At 41.9% G+C, this 21,999-nt stretch overlaps 1 protein-coding gene across 13 annotated transcripts in view; it reads left to right on the top strand.

The window, feature by feature from the left end:
* Positions 1–21,999, top strand: part of cadps2 (Ca++-dependent secretion activator 2) — a 718,900-nt gene that overhangs the window by 302,062 nt on the left and 394,839 nt on the right. For all 13 annotated transcript variants that reach the window (XM_087997417.1, XM_087997409.1, XM_087997412.1 and 10 more), the window contains exons 4-5: positions 13,417–13,497; positions 15,079–15,315. In XM_087997417.1, the coding sequence (XP_087853543.1) occupies positions 13,417–13,497; positions 15,079–15,315 (318 nt within the window). The remainder of the gene's footprint in view (positions 1–13,416; positions 13,498–15,078; positions 15,316–21,999) is intronic.

Raw genomic sequence — 21,999 nt, 5'->3', positions numbered from 1 at the left:
TCTGCTTGCTTTACTGGTTAACCCAATATATTAACTTCTTTAGTCATACTACTTGTGGATTGCTGCTTACTTAGCATGGTCTTTGTCACTCTTACTGATGATTCTGTATTGGAAAATGAAGATCTGACTGTTCCTTATGAATCCGTGTCACATCATCATCTGACATCAAATTCAAGTCAGCCGTAATGAGTTGTTCACCAGGCTGTATTGCTGTCTGATCAACTTCAGTTAAAGATACATTATTGAGCTCAAAAGGTTCAAAGTGCATTAGTTTTCTCATTTATGTCACCTCAACATTTATTTACTTTTGTCATCTGAATTCTGTTTGGTTTTGATAGAGTTGGAAAACACTTCTATCAACCCTGTACAGTCATATTTCCATTCTGTTGACCATATGAAATAATTCTCTTATGCCAACATGGATAATCTGTGTGGATTTTGTCATTTTTTTGGGTTCTACCATGAATCTGGGAAGCTTTATGAAATATTCCACTGGTTTACATTCACTAGATATTCAACAACTAACATTTCTCTCTCCTGTGATTCCATGTTGGGCTGATCTTTTACCAGTTGTAACAGGAATCTCCATGACCAGTCATGGTATGATTGGCTATCTCCTGGCCAGTTCTCTGTCAACTGTGACTAGTTTAACTCCTTTAACTATTTATATAATGTTGAGGTCAAGTCCTGTATCCACACTCGAGTAAGACTTGTGATTCATGTTGTGCATTTACATTTTCTGCTCTCTGAAGTCCCTTTTTGCAACGCTGCTTGTACAATGACCTTGATCGTGTGGTCTGCACCTGGGCCATATTGTAGGCTGTAGCCTCTGTTTCTCCAACTGCAGTCATTGAGCCATAGAGCAAAGGAACAAGCCCCTTGACCCAACTCATCCATGCCTACCAGGTTTCCTAAACTGAACCAGTCCCATTTGGCCCATATTCTTCTCAGCCTCTCCTATTCTTGTAGCCATCCAAATGTCTTTCAAAGGTTGCAATTGTACCCACTTCTACCACTTCCTTTGGCAGCTTGTTCCATATATGCATCACTTTTGTGGAAAGGTTGTCTGTAAGTTTCTTTTAAATTCTTCCCCTCTCACTTTAAACCCATAACCTCAAGTTTTGAACACATCTACCCTGGGGAAAAGACTTTGGCTATTCACCTTTCTATGCCCCTCAAGATTTTATAAACCTTTATAATGTCATACCTCCGCCTCCTACGCTCCAAGCAAAAAGGTCCCAGCCTATCCAGATTTTCCTTATAATTCAAATCTTCCAGTGTCAGTAACGTTCTTGTAAATAATTTTTGAATCCTTTCTAATTTGATGATATCCTTCTTATTACAGGGCAACCAAAATTGTATGCTGTAGTTCAAATGTAGCCTTGCCAATATAGTATTTGATTTGATAATGTAGCAACGGTGTTCCAGTGTTGAGCTTACAATTAATGAGGTGCTCATGAATTGCTTCTTGCCAAAATAAATTGCTTAGATCACATATTTCCCCCAGTTAATATATTGGACCTCTATTTTTGTGAATATTACATTGTAGGTTGCTCCACATCATTAAGATCTTTTTGTGAATAATGGATTCTTACTGCTCTGAAACTGTGCCCTAATTGTGTATATTTTCTGGAAGTGCTCTATTGTTTTACAGATTTAACATTCATTTTTAACAGCTGGCCACTGCTTGTGCCTGTGAAGATTTCTTGTTCCAGAGTGCTGACACTAAATTTTAACATCTACTTTCTGGGCTACTCTTCACGTTAACTAGTCATATGTGTCTTTGTGTTTCTCTAGTTTGATCTCCTGTGATAGGTTTGATCATCCATCTTAGGATTTATCTGTATTGCTTTCAGACTTCTGCTTCAGTCACCATCTGAATGACTTTCTCCAAAGTCAAGTGTTCTTTGGATTGTTTAAAAAACAAATCTGACCAAGACTCATTAGTAATTCCAACAATTCTGCCTTTAATGAATTTGGATTTCCAACTCCATAGTCTCATCTTGTTTACCAATCTCTACTGGGAGCTGAACTTTTCTGTTAAATAGAACATAGAACATAGAACATTACAGCGCAGTACAGGCCCTTTGGCCCTCGATGTTGCGCCGACCTGTCATACCAATCTGAAGCCCATCTAACCTACACTATTCCATGTACATCCATATGCTTGTCCAATGGCGACTTAAATGTACTTAAAGTTGGCGAATCTCTTACCGCTGCAGGCAAAGCATTCCATACCCTTACGACTCTCTGAGTAAAGAAACTATCTCTGACATCTGTCCTATATCTATCACCCCTCAATTTAAAGCTATGCCCTCTCGTGCTCGCCGTCACCATACTTGGAAAAAAGCTTTCCCTGCCCACCCTATCTAACCCTCTGATTATCTTATATGTCTCTATTAAGTCACCTCTCAACCTTCTTCTCTCTAACGAAAACAGCCTCAAGTCCCTCAGCCAAATATGTCTGCCAAGATGGAGGTTTTCTGCCATCTCTGGCAAAAGTGGAGATTTCAGTGAACAAAACGGATGATTTCACACATTGTGTAATTTAGTAACCAAATCTTGTCATTTGGGTGTAGTTTAGTGCTGTATTCAGTGTGAACCCCTTCAAAACCACTACCTTAGACAACAATCTTGATCACCAGGGAAGAGAGAGGAGAGGGGTCAGGGGCTGAGCTTAAGGTGTTGGGTTCAACTAACACTGACCTTGCTTCACCACTGATGGCATGCGTTCTGAGCTAATTCAGCAGAATTCCAATGAACGTGGATGTCCAATTGCGGGTCACCCTTCATTGTGTATTTTCTTCCTCTCGGACTGTTTCCTGGACAGGTTTTTGGGGAGGGAGGAGTAGGAGGGAAGGATGTGTGTGTCCAGCTCGCTTCCAGTTTTTGGATTCTTTCTCTCTTTCACGTGGATTCTGTTTCATAGAGAATTCCTCACTTCCTCCTTCGCAAAGACTCCCCTCTGCCTTCCATTCATAGTTATTCTCCTTCCCTCTGTCATTCCCACAATCTCCATCCTGACCATAGATTGACTTCCTCCGTTTCCTCACTCCAGCCTATCTGAGATTGTAGCTGCCGTTGGTTTGTGCTGTTCCTGCAAGTCCATTTCTTCCTGGCCTCACGTGATCCCTCTGCTATTTTGGAGTTGTGTTCCTTTAGGGGCCAGTGCCTGGTGGGGAGGGCAGAATTGTGATTGGAAAAGCAGCACCTTTGTAAGCCGTCATTTCCACTTGCCCATGTTTTGAGCCATGAGTCTGCTTTGATAGAGTGGCATGAATTGTTGGAATCTCGCCCCGGCCTGTATGTTGGACTGCTCAAGTTTGGTATTTACAGAATTCAGCTTTGCACAGGGTAAATAATTGTCCATTATCCAGCATAAGACCAGAGGAGCCACAACTAAACAGAAAAGGTTAAACAGTGAGCCAGAATTGGAGGAGCTCACAGATCTCTGAACTATTATTGTTGTGCACTGTCAAAACTGCAGACAAAAAACTGAGACCTTGATGGATTTTGGACTTTGCTAGCTTTCAGGTCAACCTAGCCATGACAGGTTTTGCCCAATCTGGGACAAGGTTTCTTGAGAGGAGAAAGTGAGGACTGCAGATGCTAGAAGGTCAGAGTCGAAAGGTGTGGTGCTGGAAAAGCACAGCAGTTCAGGCAGTATCCGAGGAGCAGGAGAGTAGACATTTCAGGCATAAACTCTTCATCAGGAATGTGGGAAGGGGGCTGAGAGTAAATAGGAGGGTGGGGGTGGGACTGGTGGGGGAACATAGCTTGGAAGGCGATAGGTAGATGCACGTGGGCGGTGATGGTGATAGGTCGGAGGGGTGGGGAGTGGAGGGTGGAGTGAGTAGGTGGGAAGGAAGATGGACAGGTAGGACAGTTCAAGACGGCGGTGCTAAGTTGGAGGGTTGGAACTGGGACGAGGTGGGAGAAAGGAAGATGAAGAAATTGGTGAAATCAATGTTGATGCTGTGTGGTTGGAGGGTCCAAGGCAGAAGATGAGGTGTTCTTCCTTCAGGCAATGGGTGGCTAGAATCTGGTGGTGGAGGAGGCCCAGGACTTTCATGTCCTTGGCAGACACCCCCCACCTCCTATTTAACTCTCAGTCCTTCCCGCTCCCCCCCACCACATTCCTGATGAAGGGTTTACGCCCGAAATATCGAGTCTCCTTCTCCTCAGATCCTGCCTGACCAGCTGTGCTTTTCAAGCATCACATCTTTTTGGCCAAGGTTTCTTTAGGGCACAAGAATAGACCAGAGTGCAAATTGTGAAACAAATAACCTGTTCGGTATCACAGGGGTGAGCCAAATTGTGCATGTAAGTTCATTTTTAGTTGTCTGTAAACAATAATGCACAGCAGCTTCTAAAAATGCCCAGTTTTCAGACAATGCAGCTTTTAAATAGCCATTCCTGAGAAGTATATCCACACCTAAATCAAAAACAAGAAATAGATCATTGGCAGTTATTACGTGATTGATTGTTTATTTATTTTCTAAGTGAATAGAATAGCTAACTGAATAGCTTTATAAAGAGCTATCTGTTCTTTTAACTCATAATGTTGCCAACTAACAATTATGATAAGTTTTGCCTATGAATAGATCTCAATCTTCTCAAAGCTTTAGTTTCCCTTGGCAATAATAACAATTTCATCTGTGACCAGTTAGCCTCCTTTTAAGTTCAATTTTCCCTAATCAAGAATTATAATTTGCTGTGTAGCTTCTGCAAAGTACAATTTACATGATTCAAAATGGAGGCTGGGTTTTAAGATATCTTTGGATTATTTTCATCCATGACCCTTATCCCTTATTTCAAGAGTATCTCTGCTGCATTCAAGGTGTAGCTTCTAATGTTCACAATTTTACAATAATGAGGAGAGAATTGCTGCACTAACTAAGTACCACGGACAGGAGAACGGTTGAAGCATTGGAAGGCATATTAGCTGCCCTCAAGTGATGTATCTTCAACATGTAAAATTAAAGAGGATATGGCTTCACTTGAACTGCACCTCTCCAATAGCCGTTCCTCCTAACCTCCCCAATGGATCCAGACTTCGGTTCTGGAAAGAACAAGTTCCCATAACAGCTTGCAATAAATGGTCTCATACTTTGGAATGGAGTAAATGATGTAAACCATAGCTTCACCACTGACATGAAAATCCAGGCCAATCCCTTTCAATCATGTCATACCTGCAGCATAACCCGAGAAACAAGCTACCAATTGTTTACCTTCTGAGGCTCTGGTCTGATTTCAATGGAAACATGGCGAACAGGGTGGCTCAGTGGTACACTGTTGCCTCACAGCACCAGGGACCCAGGTTCGATTCCACCCTCGGGTGACTGTCTCTGTGAAGTTTGTACGTTCTCCTCTTGTCTAAGTGGGTTTCCTCCGAGTGCTCCAGTTTCCTCCTACAGTCCCAAGATGTTCAGGTTCAGTGGATTAGCCCTGGGAAATGCAGGATTACAGAGATAGGATGGGAGGGGTGGGTCAGAGTGGGTTGCTCTTTGGATAGTCAGTGTGTACCTGATGGGCTGACACTCTGATTAAAGCAGCAGAATGTTTTGCTGCCAGAAGAAGATTGATAGGATGTGGCAGCATAATTTCAACAAACTTTAGGAAATGCTCAGCTCCAATTTTCCTTGCTCCTGCCACCCAAATGTGCCACATAGCACAAGCAATCTGGTGATCCAGCTTCCATGAGTTTAGCACCATTTTGTCCCACGCAAGGACAAAACCAAGGTAGTCCCGAGCGCTTACGATGGCAGTAGGGTAAACTTTAATTAGTTGCACTGCTTCTGTTACTATGAGTTGTCATGTCAGCCCCATGCTCTGCCAATGAATCCATCTTCTGCTTTTTACAGTCCTTGGAGTGATGCAGCTGCCAAATGTTCAACACCCACAGATTCAATCTTTTGTTTTATTTTACTATCAAAATTATAACAGACAAACAATATTACATCAATTCTCCAAAGTCACTGTATAAAATTTTGAGGAAATAGGCCAGAATTAAGCTTCTATTGGCAGTTTTCAATTCCTTCTCAATGTCTTCACATCTCATGGGTTTTGTTTGCATTGTTTCTGACTCCTATGCAGCAAATATCTTCAGTGAAGTGGTGGCTTACCATGGCTAATATACAGCAGTTTAACAGTCCCTTACAGGGATGTCATGTTGTGGCTGCACAGGACATTGGTGAGATCACTTTTAGAAAACTGAGTTCAAATCTGAACTCCTTGATGCAAGAATAATATGGTTAAACTTGAAAGGATTTGGAAAAGATTTACAAGGATGTTAAAGGAATTGGAGGGTTTGAATTATAGGGAGAGGCTGAATAGGCTGGGGCTGTTTTCCCTGGAGCATCGGAGGCTGAGGGTCTATAAAATCATGAGGGACATGGATTGGGTGAATAGTCAAGGTCTTTTTTCCCAGGGTTGGGGAGACCAAAACTAGAGGGCAGAGGTTTAAGGTGAGAGGGGAAAGAGACCAGAGGGGCACCTTCTTCACACACAGGGTGGTACATGTATGGAACGAGCTGCCAGAGGAAGTGGTGGAGACTGGTACAATTACAATATTTAAAAGGTGTCTGGATGGGGACATGTATAGGAAGGGTTGAGAGGGATATGGGACAAGTGCTGGCAAATGGGACTAGATTAATTTAGGATATCTGGTCGGCATGGATGAGTTGGACTAAAGGGTTTGTTTCCATGCTATACATCTCTATGACTATATGTAAGTGGTCCAAAAGATGCTATAATATGGCCCCCCGTCAAAGTTACATAATATGAAAGAATACAATACAATACAGGGAAGAGGCCCTTTGGCCCACCAACCCTGTGTTGATTCCTAGTTCTTCATAGAATCCCTACAGTGTGGAAACAAGCCCTTGGTCCCAACAAGTCCACACTGACCCTCCGAAGAGTAACCCACTCACATCCCGCTACTCTATTACTTTACATTTACCCCAATTAATGCACCTAACCTACACATCCCTGAACACTATGGGCAATTTAGCATGGCCAATTCACGTAAATACATCTTTGGACTGTGGGAGGAAACCAGAGCACCCGGAGAAAACCCACGCAGACACAGGGAGAATGTGGAAACTCCACACAGTTGCCCGAGGCTGGACTCGAACCCAGGACCCTGGTGCTGTGAGGCAACAGTGTTAACCACTGATCCTTATTTAGACCTGGCACTTATCGCCCAAATGCAGTTCTATCCCTCTGTTTACCTCCTGTTCGTGTGTCTATCACGATATGCCTTAAACGTTGCTGATATGTCTGCTTACACCACCTTCACAGACAGTGTGTTCCAGGCACCACCACTCTCTGGGTGAAACATTTTTTCCACACTTCTCCCCTACACTTTGTCCCTCTCACCTTGAATCTGTGCCCTCTGGTAGTTGACATTTACATCTTGGGGGCAAAGACGCCTCTGACTATCCACCTTTTCTATGTCTCGCATAATTTTATAGACTTCTATTAGGTTGCCCCTTAGCCTCCATCTTTCCAGTGAAAATAATCCGAGTTTATCCAAACCTCTCCTCATAACTAAAACCCTCCAGACCAGGCAACATCCCAGTAAGCCTTCTCTGCACCATCTCCAAAGCATCCATGTCTTTCTGGCAGGGTGTGTGGTCATCAGAACTACATGCAATATTCCAAGTGTGCTCAAACTAAAGTATCACATAGCTGTAACACAACTTTTATATTTGGTGCTCCAACCAATGAAAGCAAGTATGTTGTATGCCTTCTCAAGCATTTAAACCATAAGTGTCGCCACTTTCAGGGATCTGTGGGCCTGTACGCCCAGATCCCTCTGTATGTCAATGCTCCTGAGGCTCTGCCATTTATTGTATTTGGTCTTCCAAAATATATCAGCTTATATTTGTCTGGGTTAAATTCCATCTGCCATTTGCCTGCCCAAAAGTCAATCTGGCTATATCCTGCTATATCCTTTGACAATCCTTCTCATTACCTGTTTTGAAGTCATCTGCAAGCTTACTAAACATACCACTGCATTTTCCTCCAGATCAATACAATGTTATTTTACAAGCTGTAAGATTGACTCTTAGGTTGCACTGCACTATAAAGTTGACCAGTCTGCAATGCAATGTTTATAAGAAACAGTAAGTGCAGTGTTTTGTATGGTATCTTAGTGGAAAGTAAAGTATGTACGACGCTGTTACAATTTTATTACAGACCATCAACATTTAATGAGCAACTTGAACAGACAGTAATTAACAAAACAACATCATGAGATTTGCTGATTCTAAACAAAACCAAACTTTTTATTGAAAGTTAGTGCTGTAGACCTTTTGCTATAGTTTACAAAGACTTATACTAGAAACTCTTTTTAACTTCTCCCCTCCAATAATTCCCTTTTCTTTATGAAATCTTCAAAGTTCATTTGCTTTTCCTGTGACTAAAGTTGTGCCACAGTTCTCTGGAATTCAGCTGATATCTCCTGAATGTAACAGCTGTTTCCTGAGGTAGGAGATTTCATGGAGGTCCTTTGAATTTGCTTTTGGCTAAGCCATCCTTATTATTCCTTCAAAGTTGTAATTTGTGTGCAGTTTTCAATTTAGCATTAGGCATCATGCATTCTTGTTTAGGGGTTTGAATATTAGGAACATCCCTGACTCCTGATAGCCCTCAATTCTCCCAAGGTGTTAATCTCATACCAAGATTGTGCCCTCTGGACCTAGACTCTTCCACAAAGGCAAAGTAACCTTTCACGTCTACTATGTCAAGTCTCCTAAGAATCTTACATGTTTCAATAAGGCTATCTTTTATTCTTCTAAACTCTCGTGAATACAGACCCAACATAATCAACCTTGATTTGATTTGATTTGATTTATTGTAGCCACATGTACCTAAGTACAGTGAAAGTCTTTGTTTTACGAGCAGTAGAGGTAGATCATAGCAAACAAGGAAGTACATAGGATGCGTGAACAGAGCGAGGCATTCAGGTTACACTGCACAAGAGGTGCACAAAGCAAGATCAACATGATATGAAGTTACAGAGTCCGTTCTGATAATAACGGCAGGGAAGAAGCTGTTCCTGAATCTGAAGCTTCTGTATCTTCTGCCTGATGGAAAAGGTTGTAGAAGAGCATTACCAGGGTGGGAGGGATCTTTGATGATGTTGGCAGCCTTTCCACAGCGATGAGAAGTGTAAATGGAGTCCATGGATGGGAAATTGGCTTCCACAATGCCTGACTGTGCACACAACATTCTGTACTTTCTTATAGTCCTGGGCAGAGCAGTTGCCGTACCAGGCCGTTATACACCTGGGTGGAATGCTTTCAGTGGTGCACCTGTTAACGTTGGTGAAAGTTCTTATGGACATGTTGAATTCCCTGAGCTGCCTGAGGAAGAGGAGTGTTCCTGTGCCATCTTGACCATTGCATCTACACGGGAAGTCCACGACAGATTATCCAGGTTATTGTCACTCCTAGGAACTTGACATTCTCCACTCTCACCAACTCAGCTCCATTGATGTAGATGGGGCCACGTTTTTTTCCTTTCTTCCTAACTGATCACTTAGTTGATGATCAGTTCTTTTGTTTTGCTGACATTGAGAGAGATTTTGTTATCATTGCACCAGGACACCAAGCCCTCTATCTCCCTTCTGTATTCTGGCTTACTGTTAATATCCATCCTACCACGATGGAGTCATCAGCAAACTTGAAGATGCCGTTCATAAGGAATTTTGCTATGCAGTCATGGTTGTACTGGGAGTACAGTAGAGGGGCTGAGGACCCATTGTTGGGGGGGGTTCCAGTGTTGAGGGCTATGTGGAGGAGGTTCATTTGCCTATCTTCATTGATTGTGGTCTGTAGGTCAGGAAGCTAAGGATCCAGTTGCCGAGGGTGGAGCCAGGTCTTGGAGTTTTAAGATTAGTTTGGAGGGGATAATGGTGTTGAAGGTGAAGTAGTAGTCGATGAGTAGGAGTCTGATGTAGCTGTCCTTGATATCCACATGTTCCAGGGATGAGCGTAGGGCCAGGGAAATGGTATCCACTGTGGACCTGTTACGTCAGTTGGCAAATTGCAGGGGATCAAGGCAGGCTAGGAGACTAGAGTTGATGTGGGCCATGACCAGCCTCTCAAAGCACTTCATGATTATGGAGGTCTGAGCCACTGGGCAATAGTCAGTAAGGCACGTTGCATGTGCTTTCTTTGATATCTCTCCTCAAAAGAAAGTCTGTATGTCTGGGATCCAGTGCCAGTAAAATCTTTCCTTGGATAGAGGGAGTAAAACCATTGACAGTATTCTGGGAGTAGTCTAACTATGCCTCGTATAATTTTTGCCAGTCACCTATTGTTACATTCCATTCCCTTTAAAATAAAGGTCAGCATTCAAAATGGAATGTTTCTGATCTCCTGCTGAACCTGGATACTAGCGTTTTTAGGATTCATGCAGAATGACTCCTAATCCCTCCCGGCTGCAGCTTTCAATAGTCTTTCTCTGTTTAAATAATATTCAGCTCCTCAAGTCTTTCTGCTCAAGTGCATGACCCATAATATTTTCCTATATTAAGTTCCATCTACAAAACTTTTACTTACTCAGTTAACCTCTTCATCTCCCTCTATAGACTCTGTGTCATCCTCAGCACTTCCCATCCTTTTGCATTGTTCGTAAACTTGCTTCCATCATCCAAGTCAGTGGAACGTATTGTAAACTTTATGGTCCCAGCATTGTTCCCTGTGGTACTCCACAAGGTACAAGTTGCCATTCTGAAAACTTCCTCCTCATCCCGACTCACTGTACTTGTTAAGTTAACCAACTCTCTATCCGTGCTGATATATTACCCCCAACACCTCTTAATAAGCAGCAAGTGCAGTACCTTCTCAAATGCCTTCTGAAAATCCAAATATATTGCATTTACTGCTATCGCTTTATCTGACTTGTTACCTCCTCAAAGAACTCATAATAAATTTGTCAGGCATGACTTCCCCTTCATGAAGCCATGCTGACTCTGCTTAATTATATTATGTATCTTCAAATGCTCTGCTATTGCATCCGTTATTATATATTCTAACATTTCCCAGTAACAATGTGAAGCAAACAGCTAGTTACCAGTTTTTTGTCTCCTTCCCTTTTTCCATAATGCTGTTACAGTGCCAGTTTCCAATACGCTGGGACTTTTCCAGGATGTAAGAATTCTGTGAAGATTGCTGCCAGTGCATTCACAAACTATGTCGGCACTTCATTTAATATGCTCATTGGGCATATGAAATCATATTTTAGTTCCTGTTATGGATAGGGTTGCCCTTTTGATGCTAAACATGAGTAATATCTGAGCAGCTCAGTGGTTAGCACTGCTGCCTCACAGGTTCAATCCTATCCTCGGGCAACTGTCTGTGTGGAGTGTGCATGTTCTCCCCGTGTCTGGGTGGGGTTCCTCCAATTTCTTCCTGCAATCTAAAGATGTGCAGATTAGGTGGTTTTGCCATACTAAATTGTCCATAGGGTTCTGAGAGGTGCAGGCTAGATGGATTAGCCATGGGAAATGGGGTTAGAGGGATAGAGTAGGGGGTAGAGTCTGGATGGGATGCTCATTGGCGGGCCAGTGCAGACTCAGTCGGCCAAATGACCTCTTTACAAACCGTAGAGATTCTGTGATTCTGAGGATTGCAATCCTGTAGGTATGATGTTTTTGGTGGTGTTATGGCTGAATATTTTTAAACAATAGATCTCCAGTTCTTGGGAGGGTAAAGTGAAACTTTGATTAAATTGGATAAAAATAATCTCATCCATGCACATGAATTCTGTTTACACAACTTGGAAAATATTTTGTAAAGAAAATTCAAAGTTTAAATAAATACCTATTGAAGTTATTTTTGTGTTTGGGTGTGATATCATTATGTTTCTGAGAAGTTGAAGAAGAGATTATTGAATCTGATCATGAAAAGAATCTATTCAACAATGTTTTTTTAACCCAAGGTGTGTCATTAAAGCCATCTATATTTGATGTTTAAAGTTCTCAGTCAGAGGTGTGTCATTCATCTCCAGGGAAACAAAGCTACACTGAAGTTAAACCAAATAACAAAATGTGATAATGACCTTCCAGCTCTGAGTCTTATGAAGAATCATATTTTAGGCTTGCCAAGTGTTTTAAATTTTACTTATTTTTGACATGTTTCTGGCTTCTCCTATTTTAAATAGGTTTCTGATCTGTATCATCACTGATCATAAACCTTGCTTCTAACATTCACCAAGATTGATAGCTTTGCTGAGTCTGCAACTCCTTTTTAAAGTTATGTACTCAGTACATTTTTGAATTATTATTATGTTACAGAGGATTTACAGTAACCTTTTGATATATTAGGATAAGAAAAATACACCAGAGGGAGGGAAGAAAAGCTTTTCAACTGACAGCACTTCAGATTCCCTTTTTCTGGTTATGATAGACTGATCAGACTGCTATAAATCATTGCAAGTAATGTCTAACTGGAAACACTCTGACTTGATACTATGGATCTGCAAACAATTACAATTATATGTAATGTGGAAATGTAGTTAATTATCTGCATCATCAGTCCTATTAATCTGCCTCCATTACCTTACCATTTTCAGCCAGAAATTCATTAAGAATTGATCTTCAGGCATGACAGATGCACAGTCTGTTGAAATGGTAGTTCCTTTTAATAATGTTTTGTTCATTTTGTGATCATTAAGAATTCATAGCTCATGAGTTTCAGAGCCCAAATTCTAAATGATAGGTACTTATTATCACCAGCTCCATATTGGCAGCCTTTAAAATGGGAAAAGGGAATGGATTTAGGAGGATTCAGAGGGAAGGCCGAGTGTATTCAGTTGGACAGTTACCTGGGAATTTGACTTAGTTTAAAACTGCCTGCCATTTTCTATTATTTACCATTATTTCCTACATTACTACTTACTAAGTCCATCAGATGTCTCCCAAGTTTTGCATACACATAAATATGTTTTTTTTTAATTTAACAGGGTAAGAAAGCAAGAGAGAAAGTAAATTATGTTTTATACATGGTATTCTGTCCACCTAAGTGCAAAGATTTGCTCCCAAGCCCCTGAGAAAAAAGGTTCCCAATCTGAAATGTTATTTTTGGTTTTCTCTCCACATGGTTTGCCAGGAGTTGTCCAACAATCATGTAGAATTGGAGATCACTCTCCAAGAACTTGAGATTTAATTTTTAATGCTCGCAAGCAAACCAGGAGAAAAGTCTTAATCATCTTAAAGGTGAATGTAGGGTGGTCAGAGGTATTAGCGTATCCAAGCATATTTCTGATCAATATTGACAATCCCATTTTCCACAGCCACTACACTACCTGCTGAAGTATTTTCAGTTTTTGTTTCAGATTTCCAGCATCAGCAACAATTTTCATTTTGTTTTCTTCCCTAACTTCTCAATGTATTTTGAATTTTAGCTGGACAATGCTGATGAACAAGCAGCTCAGATTCGACGGGAACTTGATGGGAGACTGCAGATGGCCGAACAGTTAGCCAAAGTAAGTGTTGACTGATAATGAATACTCTATCTATTATGAATATTAGAACTGTATTTGAAATTAAACAATGCAGGTTTACCCATGTTGAGCAGTCAGTTCAGCAGAGAAATGAGGTGCTAATCTTACAGCAATGCCATTTGGGGACACGATCACATTAAGATGACTAACAGCATCCATCCAAAGGTGATGAAAATTCCTGCATACAATGCACACTTCCAGTCCACAAACATTACTTCCTTAATAGAATCATGAAATCTCAACAGTGTGGAAAGAGGCCATTTGGCTCATTGAATTTGCACCAACCCGCCAAAGAGCATCTCACCCAAACCCAGCCCCCTACCCCATAATTCCACGTTTACTGTATATAATCCACTGGGACTGCCTGTCCCTGGACATAATGGACAATTTAGCATGGCCAAATCACCTAACTTTTTTTTAATTCATTCACTGGATGAGGGCACTGCTGGCTAGGCCAGCAATTATAGCTCATCCCTAATTGTTGAGAGTCAGCCACACTCTTATGGATCTGGAGTCACATGTCAGCCAGACCAGATAAGGATGGCAGTTTCCTCCCTTAAATGACATTAGTGAACCAGATGGGTTTTTCCTCTGACAATCAACAATGGATTCATGGTCATCATTAGACTGTTAATACCAGATATTTATTGAATTCAAATGCCACCATCAACCATGGCGGGATTTGAACCCAGCTCCCCAGAACATTACCTGGGTCTCTGGATTAACAGTGCAGCGATAAAACCACGAGGCCATCTTCAGACTTATTTAAGCTTTTGCATCCACAATTGACTGTGGCTGTTGTAAGAATCTAAGCAGGTTGATTTTGTCCTGCACATCGAAGTACTCAATTTACCAGGTGCAAGCAGAAGTGCTTTCCCTCTTTGTGGGACAGTGGTGAAAGCATTCTATACAACCCTAAATAAGGCTGATAACACTAATTGTATGTATTCTGCAATATTTAATTGTACAAGTTTCCCAGACTCCCACCATTGGTTGCTCAGCATGACTATCCTCAAAGCACTGCCTTCCCATCTGAATTGGGAAGTGAATAGATTCTTCATTGCTCATTGAATGATTACTGACATACAATTAAATATCTTTTTTCAACTCCAGTATTTTATAAACAAGGAGAAGAAGTGTTTGAAGCAAGTTTTATTTTTAACATCCTTTTACTCTTTTTCTCTCTCTTCCTTGTTGCTCATAGCATTGTCCTGAAGATTCATCTATCAGCCTGGAGTGTCCAGGCCTATTCTGGACTGTTAGAAACATAAACATGTAGACACTATTGTTACTGTTAGCATCTTGGGCCTGCAAGGGGAATTCAAACTTAAATTCAAATAACAGAAAAAGGCTGTGTTGAGGTCAGCTTAAATGTAGACACACATTTCTGACAAGCACCCAATCACAACAAAAGGAGGGAGCTGTCCTTGTGTATATTGCTAGCCCATGCTTATTCACCGTACTTTCATAGTATCCTGCAGTGTCTGTCATTGGCACAAATGTTATTATTTTATTTGTTCTTACACTTCTGAATGTTTTATTATTCTATTCCTTTTTTTAAAGGAGCGAAAGTTTCTGAAGTTTGTCCAGAAGGATATGGAGAATATGTACATTGAAGAGCTGAAATCTTCTGTTAACCTGCTCATGGCCAACTTGGAAAGTCTGCCAGTGGCAAAGGGAGGACCAGAGTTTAAACTGCAGAAGCTGAAACGGTCCCAGAATTCCTCCTTTTTGGACATTGGCGATGAAAACGAGATCCAGCTCTCAAAATCCGACGTCGTCCTGTCGTTCACGCTGGAGGTTGGTCAATTGGGATTCATGGGATCCGTCTGATATTAAAACTTTAAATTTGCCACTGTTGGATTGAAAAATGATTTGTTAGCATATTGCTGCAAAAATGACAAGGCAAGAATAAATTTGTTCTCTTCTGAGATCCTGCTGCATGAGCTCCTGACAGCTGTGGGCGATTGGAGCTGAGAGATGGGAGATTTGGCTTTTAAAGGTCACAAATGAAGTGAACATGAACCGTTTCTCTTTGGGAGACACTTGGGATACAGTTGATCAGGTGCCGAGGATTTACCTACCTTTAGGCATTTTAAGATCTCCAGCACCTCTTCTTCTGGAATGTGGACTCTTTATTTTCAAGACATCACTATTTCCCTGAGTTCCCTAGATTCCATGTTTTTCTCCACCATAAATATGAGTGCAAAATATTTATTTAGGATCTCACCCATCTCCTGTAGTTCCACACACAGTCTTAGATTAGATTCATGAATTAGATTAGATTACTTACAGTGTGGAAACAGGCCCTTCGGCCCAACAAGTCCACACCGACCCGCAACCCACCTATTCCCCGATATTTACTCCTTCACCTAACACTAGGGCCAATTTAGCATGGCCAATTCACCTAACCTGCACATTTTTGGATTGTGGGAGGAAACTGGAGTACCCGGAGGAAGCCCACGCAGACACTGGGAGAATGTGCAAAGTCTACACAGAGAGTCGCCTGAGGCGGGAATTGAACCCAGGTCTCTGGCGCTGTGAGGCAGCAGTGCTAACCACTGTGCCACCATGTCTTGTTGATCTTTAAGGAGCCCTACTCTCTCCCTGATTGCTATTTTGTCCTTAATCTGCTTATTGAATCTCTTGTGGATTCTCCTTAACCTTAACTGCCAGTTATCTCATGACTCCTTTTTGCCTTCCGAATTTCCCTCTTAGGTGTATTCCTACATCCCCGTTGATCCTCAAGGGATTCACTTGATATAGTGGTCTCTACCTGATATATGCCTCTTTCTTTTTCTTGACCAGCACCTCAATATCTCTAATCGTTTAGTGTTCCCTATTTGTGCCAGTCTTGCCCTTCCCACTAATAGGAACCTGCTGGCCTTGAACTTTCTTTATTTCACGTTTGAAAGCCTCCCACTTGCGAGTCAACCCTTGACCTGTGAACTGCCTCCCCCAGTCAACTTTTGAAAAATCCTATCTAATACTGTTAAAATTGGCCTTGCCCCAATTTAGAACTTTTAAGTTTTAGATGAGGCCTATTCGTTGTCAATAACTATTTTAAAACTAATAGAATTATGGTCACGGATCCGAAAGTGCTCCCCCACTAATTCCTCAGGCACTTGCCCTGCTTTACTTCCCAAGAGGAGGTTGAGTTTTGCCCCTTCTCCAGTAAGGCCATCTACATATAGATTGAGACAGTTTCTCGCACACACTTAACAAATCCAAAATGACTGTTCAGAAGTGTGTGAAAGAAGAGTCACATCAGGCTCCAAACCTTCACTCTTTCTCTCTCTGCAGATCTGCCGAGTTCCTCCAGCATTTTCTGATTTTATTTCAGATTTCCAGGGTCTGTGGTAATATATTTTTTGACAGCAGAGAGGAACCCTCAAAAAACTGAAGGAGGAGTGATTTTAAATATCGCAGCTAAGTCCAAAAACTCCAGATGCTTCAAAATCTCAGGGGACATCCTGTATCAGAAATAAGGAGAGCAACATTTGACAAGGTTCCCCATGGGAGACTGATTAGCAAGGTTAGATCTCATGGAATACAGGGAGAACTAGCCATTTGGATACAGAACTGGCTCAAAGGTAGAAAACAGAGGGTGGTGGTGGAGGGTTGTTTTTCAGACTGAGGCCTGTGACCAGTGGAGTGCCACAAGAATCGGTGTTGGGCCCTCTACTTTTTGTCATTTATATAAATGATTTGGATGCGAGTATAAGAGGTACAGTTAGTAAGTTTGCAGATGACACCAAAATTGGAGGTGTTGTGGACAGCGAAGAGGGTTACCTCAGATTACAACAGGATCTGGACCAGATGAGCTGAGAGGTGGCAGATGGAGTTTAATTCAGATAAATGCGAGGTGCTGCATTTTGGGAAAGCAAACCTTAGCATGACTTATACACTTAATGGTAAGGTCCTAGAGACTGTTGCTGAAAAAAGAGACCTTGGAGTGCGGGTTCATAGCTCCTTAAAAGTGGAGTCGCAGGTAGATAGGATAGAGAAGAAGGCGTTTCCTTTATTGGTCAGAGTATTGAGTACAGGAGCTCGGAGGTCATGTTGCGGCTGTACAGGACATTGGTTAGGCCACTGTTGGAATATTGCGTGCAATTCTGGTCTCCTTCCTATCGGAAAGATGTTGTGAAACTTGAAAGGGTTCAGAAAAGATTTACAAGGATGTTGCCAGGGTTGGAGGATCTGAGCTACAGGGAGAGGCTGAACAGGCTGGGGCTGTTCTCCCTGGAGCGTCGGAGGCTGAGGAGTGACCTTACAGAGGTTTACAAAATCATGATGGGCATGGAGAGGGTGAATAGACAAGGTCTTTCCCTGATGTGGGGAGTCCAGAACTAGAGGGCATAGGTTTAGGGTGAGAGGGGAAAGATATAAAAGAGACCTAAGGGGCAACTGTTTCACGCAGAGGGTGGTACGTGTATGGAATGAGCTGCCAGAGGATGTGGTGGAGGTTGGTACAATTGCAACATTTAAGATGCATTTGGATGGGTATATGAATAGGAAGGGTTTGGAGGGAAATGGGCCGGGTGCTGGCAGGTGGGACTAGATTGAGTTGGGATATCTGGTCGGCATGGACGGGTTGGACCGAAGGGTCTGTTTCCATGCTGTACATCTCTATGACTCTATGAACTCAGAGGGTCTGAGAAGGACTGACCAATATACACATTTGTCAGGGTTAGAACATTGAACAATACAGCACAGAACAGGCCCTTCAGCCCACGATGTTGTGCCGAACATTTGTCCTAGCTTAAGCACCCATCCATGTACCTATCCAATTGCCGCTTAAAGGTCACCAAAGATTCTGACTCTACCACTCCCACAGGCAGCGCATTCCATGCCCCCACCACTCTCTGGGTAAAGAACCCACCTCTGACATCTCCCCTATACCTTCCACCCTTAACCTTATTGCATGAGGAACTTTTTTTTGCCATTGACAGTCTTCTCCAGTAACCACACACAACAAGTGCAAAGTATTCATTCTTATGTTGACTTTCATTTTTGATCAAACGTTGGTCAACATTGACATTCCTGAAACTTGCTTTCTGCTGTTTGGACCTGTCTAGTTTGTTTGTATATTCGTTGTGAGTAAGGGAACACTTCCTAGATAAAGTTTGGCTATGGAAAATAGATCTTGCTGACCACTGCATTAATGAATGGAAAGTTATCATTTTGTTCCACAGTTTGGCTGACAACCTCACTGCAATGTCAACAAGTGCACAAGAATTTTGACAGCAGCATCAACACTAATGTGCATCACTTCCCAGTTCACCCTGGGATTTTCTGCTTGGTTAGGATGGGATGAGAAAGCTACAAGATTAATAGCAGACAAGCTCCCTGTCACAGGGATTTTTCCTGCACAGAGCTGCATAAATACATACTATTTGCTCATGCTGTGTGTGAAGTTGGCAGATCATAGTTCTGTGTTGAGAGTGTGGTGCTGAAAAAGCACAGCAGGTCAGGCAGCATCCAAGGAGCAGGAGAATTGACATTTCAGGCATACATTCCTGATGAAGGGCTTATGCCCGAAACATCAATTCTCCTGCTCCTCAGATGCTGCCTGACCAGCTGTGCTTTTCCAGCACCACAGTCTCAACTCTGATCTCCAGTATCTGCAGTCCTCACTCTCTCCTAGGTCATAGTTCAGTGACTCATTGACCTGAAATATTTCCTTTAAAAGTCTGCAGACCACTTTCCTGGGACAGGCATCAGCTACACCTTGCATGTTACCCCAATCTACAGAACCCAAAGTCACTGAAACACTTATGTCACAGAACACAAGCACGTTTTTCACAGAAATGTGTCCTTGTCCTTTCTGGGAATCAACTGTAGAAGAGTTTGCAGAAAGGCAGAAAATGAAAAAAATAAGACAGCCTACAACTCTGTCAGTCAATCAGCTGTGGCTTTATAATAGACCACCAACATGTATCCATCATTAGACAATTGTCCACTAAGCAATGCTCGTCTGAAGTATTATATTATTCTGTTCTGTCAGTTTGCTTTAATAGATGGATTGGAGAAGATTGGTGGTCAAAGTTAAAAGCTGAGGAAAGAAATTAATTATAGCAAACAGTAAGTAGGACATTCCCATATAGTGGATGTAGGTTTGCTCAGAGCTGGAAGGTTCATTTTTAGACATTTCATCACCATACTAGGTAACATCTTCAGTGAGCCTCCAGATGAAGCGCTGGTGATGTAGCCCACTTTCTGTTTATATGTTTGGGTTTCCGTGGGTTGGTAATGTCATTTCCTGTGGCAACATCATTTCCTATGGTGATGTCATTTCCTGTTCTTTTTCTTAGGGGCTGGCAAATGGGATCCAAGTCAATGTGTTTTTTGATAGAGGTCCGTTTGGAATGCCATGCTTCTACGAATTCTCATGCATGTCTCTATTTGGCTTGTCCCAGGATGGATGTGTTATCCCAGTCGATGTGTGTCCTTCTTCATCCATATGTAAGGATACTAGTGAGAGTATCCAGGTCCAGAAACCCTAGCCACTCTCCCCTACATCAAAGGCATCTCTGAAATGACTGCCAGACTACTGAGATCCCTTGGCATCATGGTAGCCCACATACCCACCAACACACAAAACAGCAGCTAATGAACTTGAAAGATCTGATACAGACGACAGGCAAATAATGTCATTTTCAAAATACCTTGCAAGAACTGTAACAAACACTACATTGGACACACAGGCAGAAAACTAGCCACCAAGATACATGAACATCAACTAGCCACAAAAAGATATTCTCACTAGTATCCTTACATTTGGATGTGGAAGGACACCACTTCGACTGGGACAACACATCCATCCTAGGATGAGCCAAATAGAGATATGCACGAGGATTGCTAGAAGGATGGCATTCCAACCAGAATTCTAAAAACAAACACATTGACTTGGATACCATTTGCCACCCCTGGAGAAAAAGAACAGGAGATGACATCACCATAGAAAATGATGTCACCACAGGAAATGACATCACCAGCCCAAGGAAACCCAAACATATAAATAGAAAACAGGCTACACCACCAGTGCTTCATGCGGAGGCTCACTGAAGATGTTACCTAGTATGGTGATGAAACGTCTGAAAATGATCCTTCCAGCTCAGCGAGCAAACCTACATCCAGAACCTCAACTTGAGCTACAAATCTTCTCAAAACTCACGTTCTCACAAAGTGGGGAGAAGCTAAATCCTGGCAACTAGTTAACTAGTTTCCCAAGAATTACAACATTTAGAATCAATATTCTTAAGCTGCTGATGAAAGCAATCACACATTGTAAATGTTGGGACATGCATCCGATTTGATCTTTCATGTTACAGGCAGTCACCTGGGATTACAGTCTTTATTTACAAAAGTTTTGATAGCTTCAGGATTATTCAGGTATTATCCTTTGCCAAATTGCATGAGGTCACTTCTGTTGAGTAATTTTCTGGTACTCCTGCAAGTAACGCTTGTTGTAGGATCAGAGTGAGATGTTTACATGCCAGCTGTTGGTGAGCAGCTGCTGGGGGTTCCCATGTATGAGGACTTCTTGACAGAGGGTGTAGGGGAATGGATAATTCAGGCACTGTTGCTGAGCTTACGTAGTTTGACTTATTTTTGGTTGTTCCACAACACAGCTGCATTATAGAGCAGTTGCATAATTTGAATATTATTTGGGAGAGTTGAATGAGGCTTGTGCACAGTTTCACATCATTCAGCTACAGTGGGCCATACTGGACATCTTGCATACTGCAAGCCCTGTGTTTAGAAAGTGAATAGTTGGCATGGTGGATACCTGCCATCGATCCCACTTTGCATAAGACTAATTTAAAATGATTAAGTTTTGCTTTTCACTGATATTTTGCAGCCCTTCATTTAAACCATATGTGATCACTCAAATCCAGTGCCCCAGATCAGGAAATTTCGTGCATTTGGTCATACCTCATTGAGAAACTTAACTGAAGAGCTTCCAATTGGATCTTCAAAACAGTTTTTCTTTGGACATTGCCACTTTTGAAAAATAAAGATCAACTCAGAGTGAACCTATGCAGCTGAATTAACTAACTCTACTAAATCTTCCTGTGCTGTGCTCTTCCAGCACCACTGATCCAGAATCTGGTTTCCAGCATCTGCAGTCATTGTTTTTACCTCTAAATCTTCCCATGCCCACCCCAATTCTGAACAATTGACTTTTGAAATTAGATGCCCAATTAACGCTGTGTCGAATAACATATTTCAGCACAACATATACATGTCTGTGAATGGCATTGAAACATATCAAAGCAAGTGCGGGTAGTGATATAAGCCTTTGGACTTATAGCTGCTGAAGCTACTGGGGACAGGGAAATGTCAGTGCTAAGGAAGGAATTTGGTTTAATTATATGTGAGACAGTTTGCAAAGCTTAGCAGAAACCTTCAAAAACGCACTTTGATACCTGACTGCAGTCAATCATAGTTCTACCAAACAAGAGGCCCAATCCTTTGCGG

Source organism: Chiloscyllium plagiosum, unplaced genomic scaffold (assembly GCF_037043375.1).
Source record: "Chiloscyllium plagiosum isolate Xiang-an unplaced genomic scaffold, Cpla_swu_hap1 HiC_scaffold_19, whole genome shotgun sequence".
Lineage (NCBI taxonomy): Eukaryota > Metazoa > Chordata > Chondrichthyes > Orectolobiformes > Hemiscylliidae > Chiloscyllium > Chiloscyllium plagiosum.
Note: the sequence above shows the minus strand (reverse complement) of the source record. Positions and strands in the feature narration are given on the sequence as shown.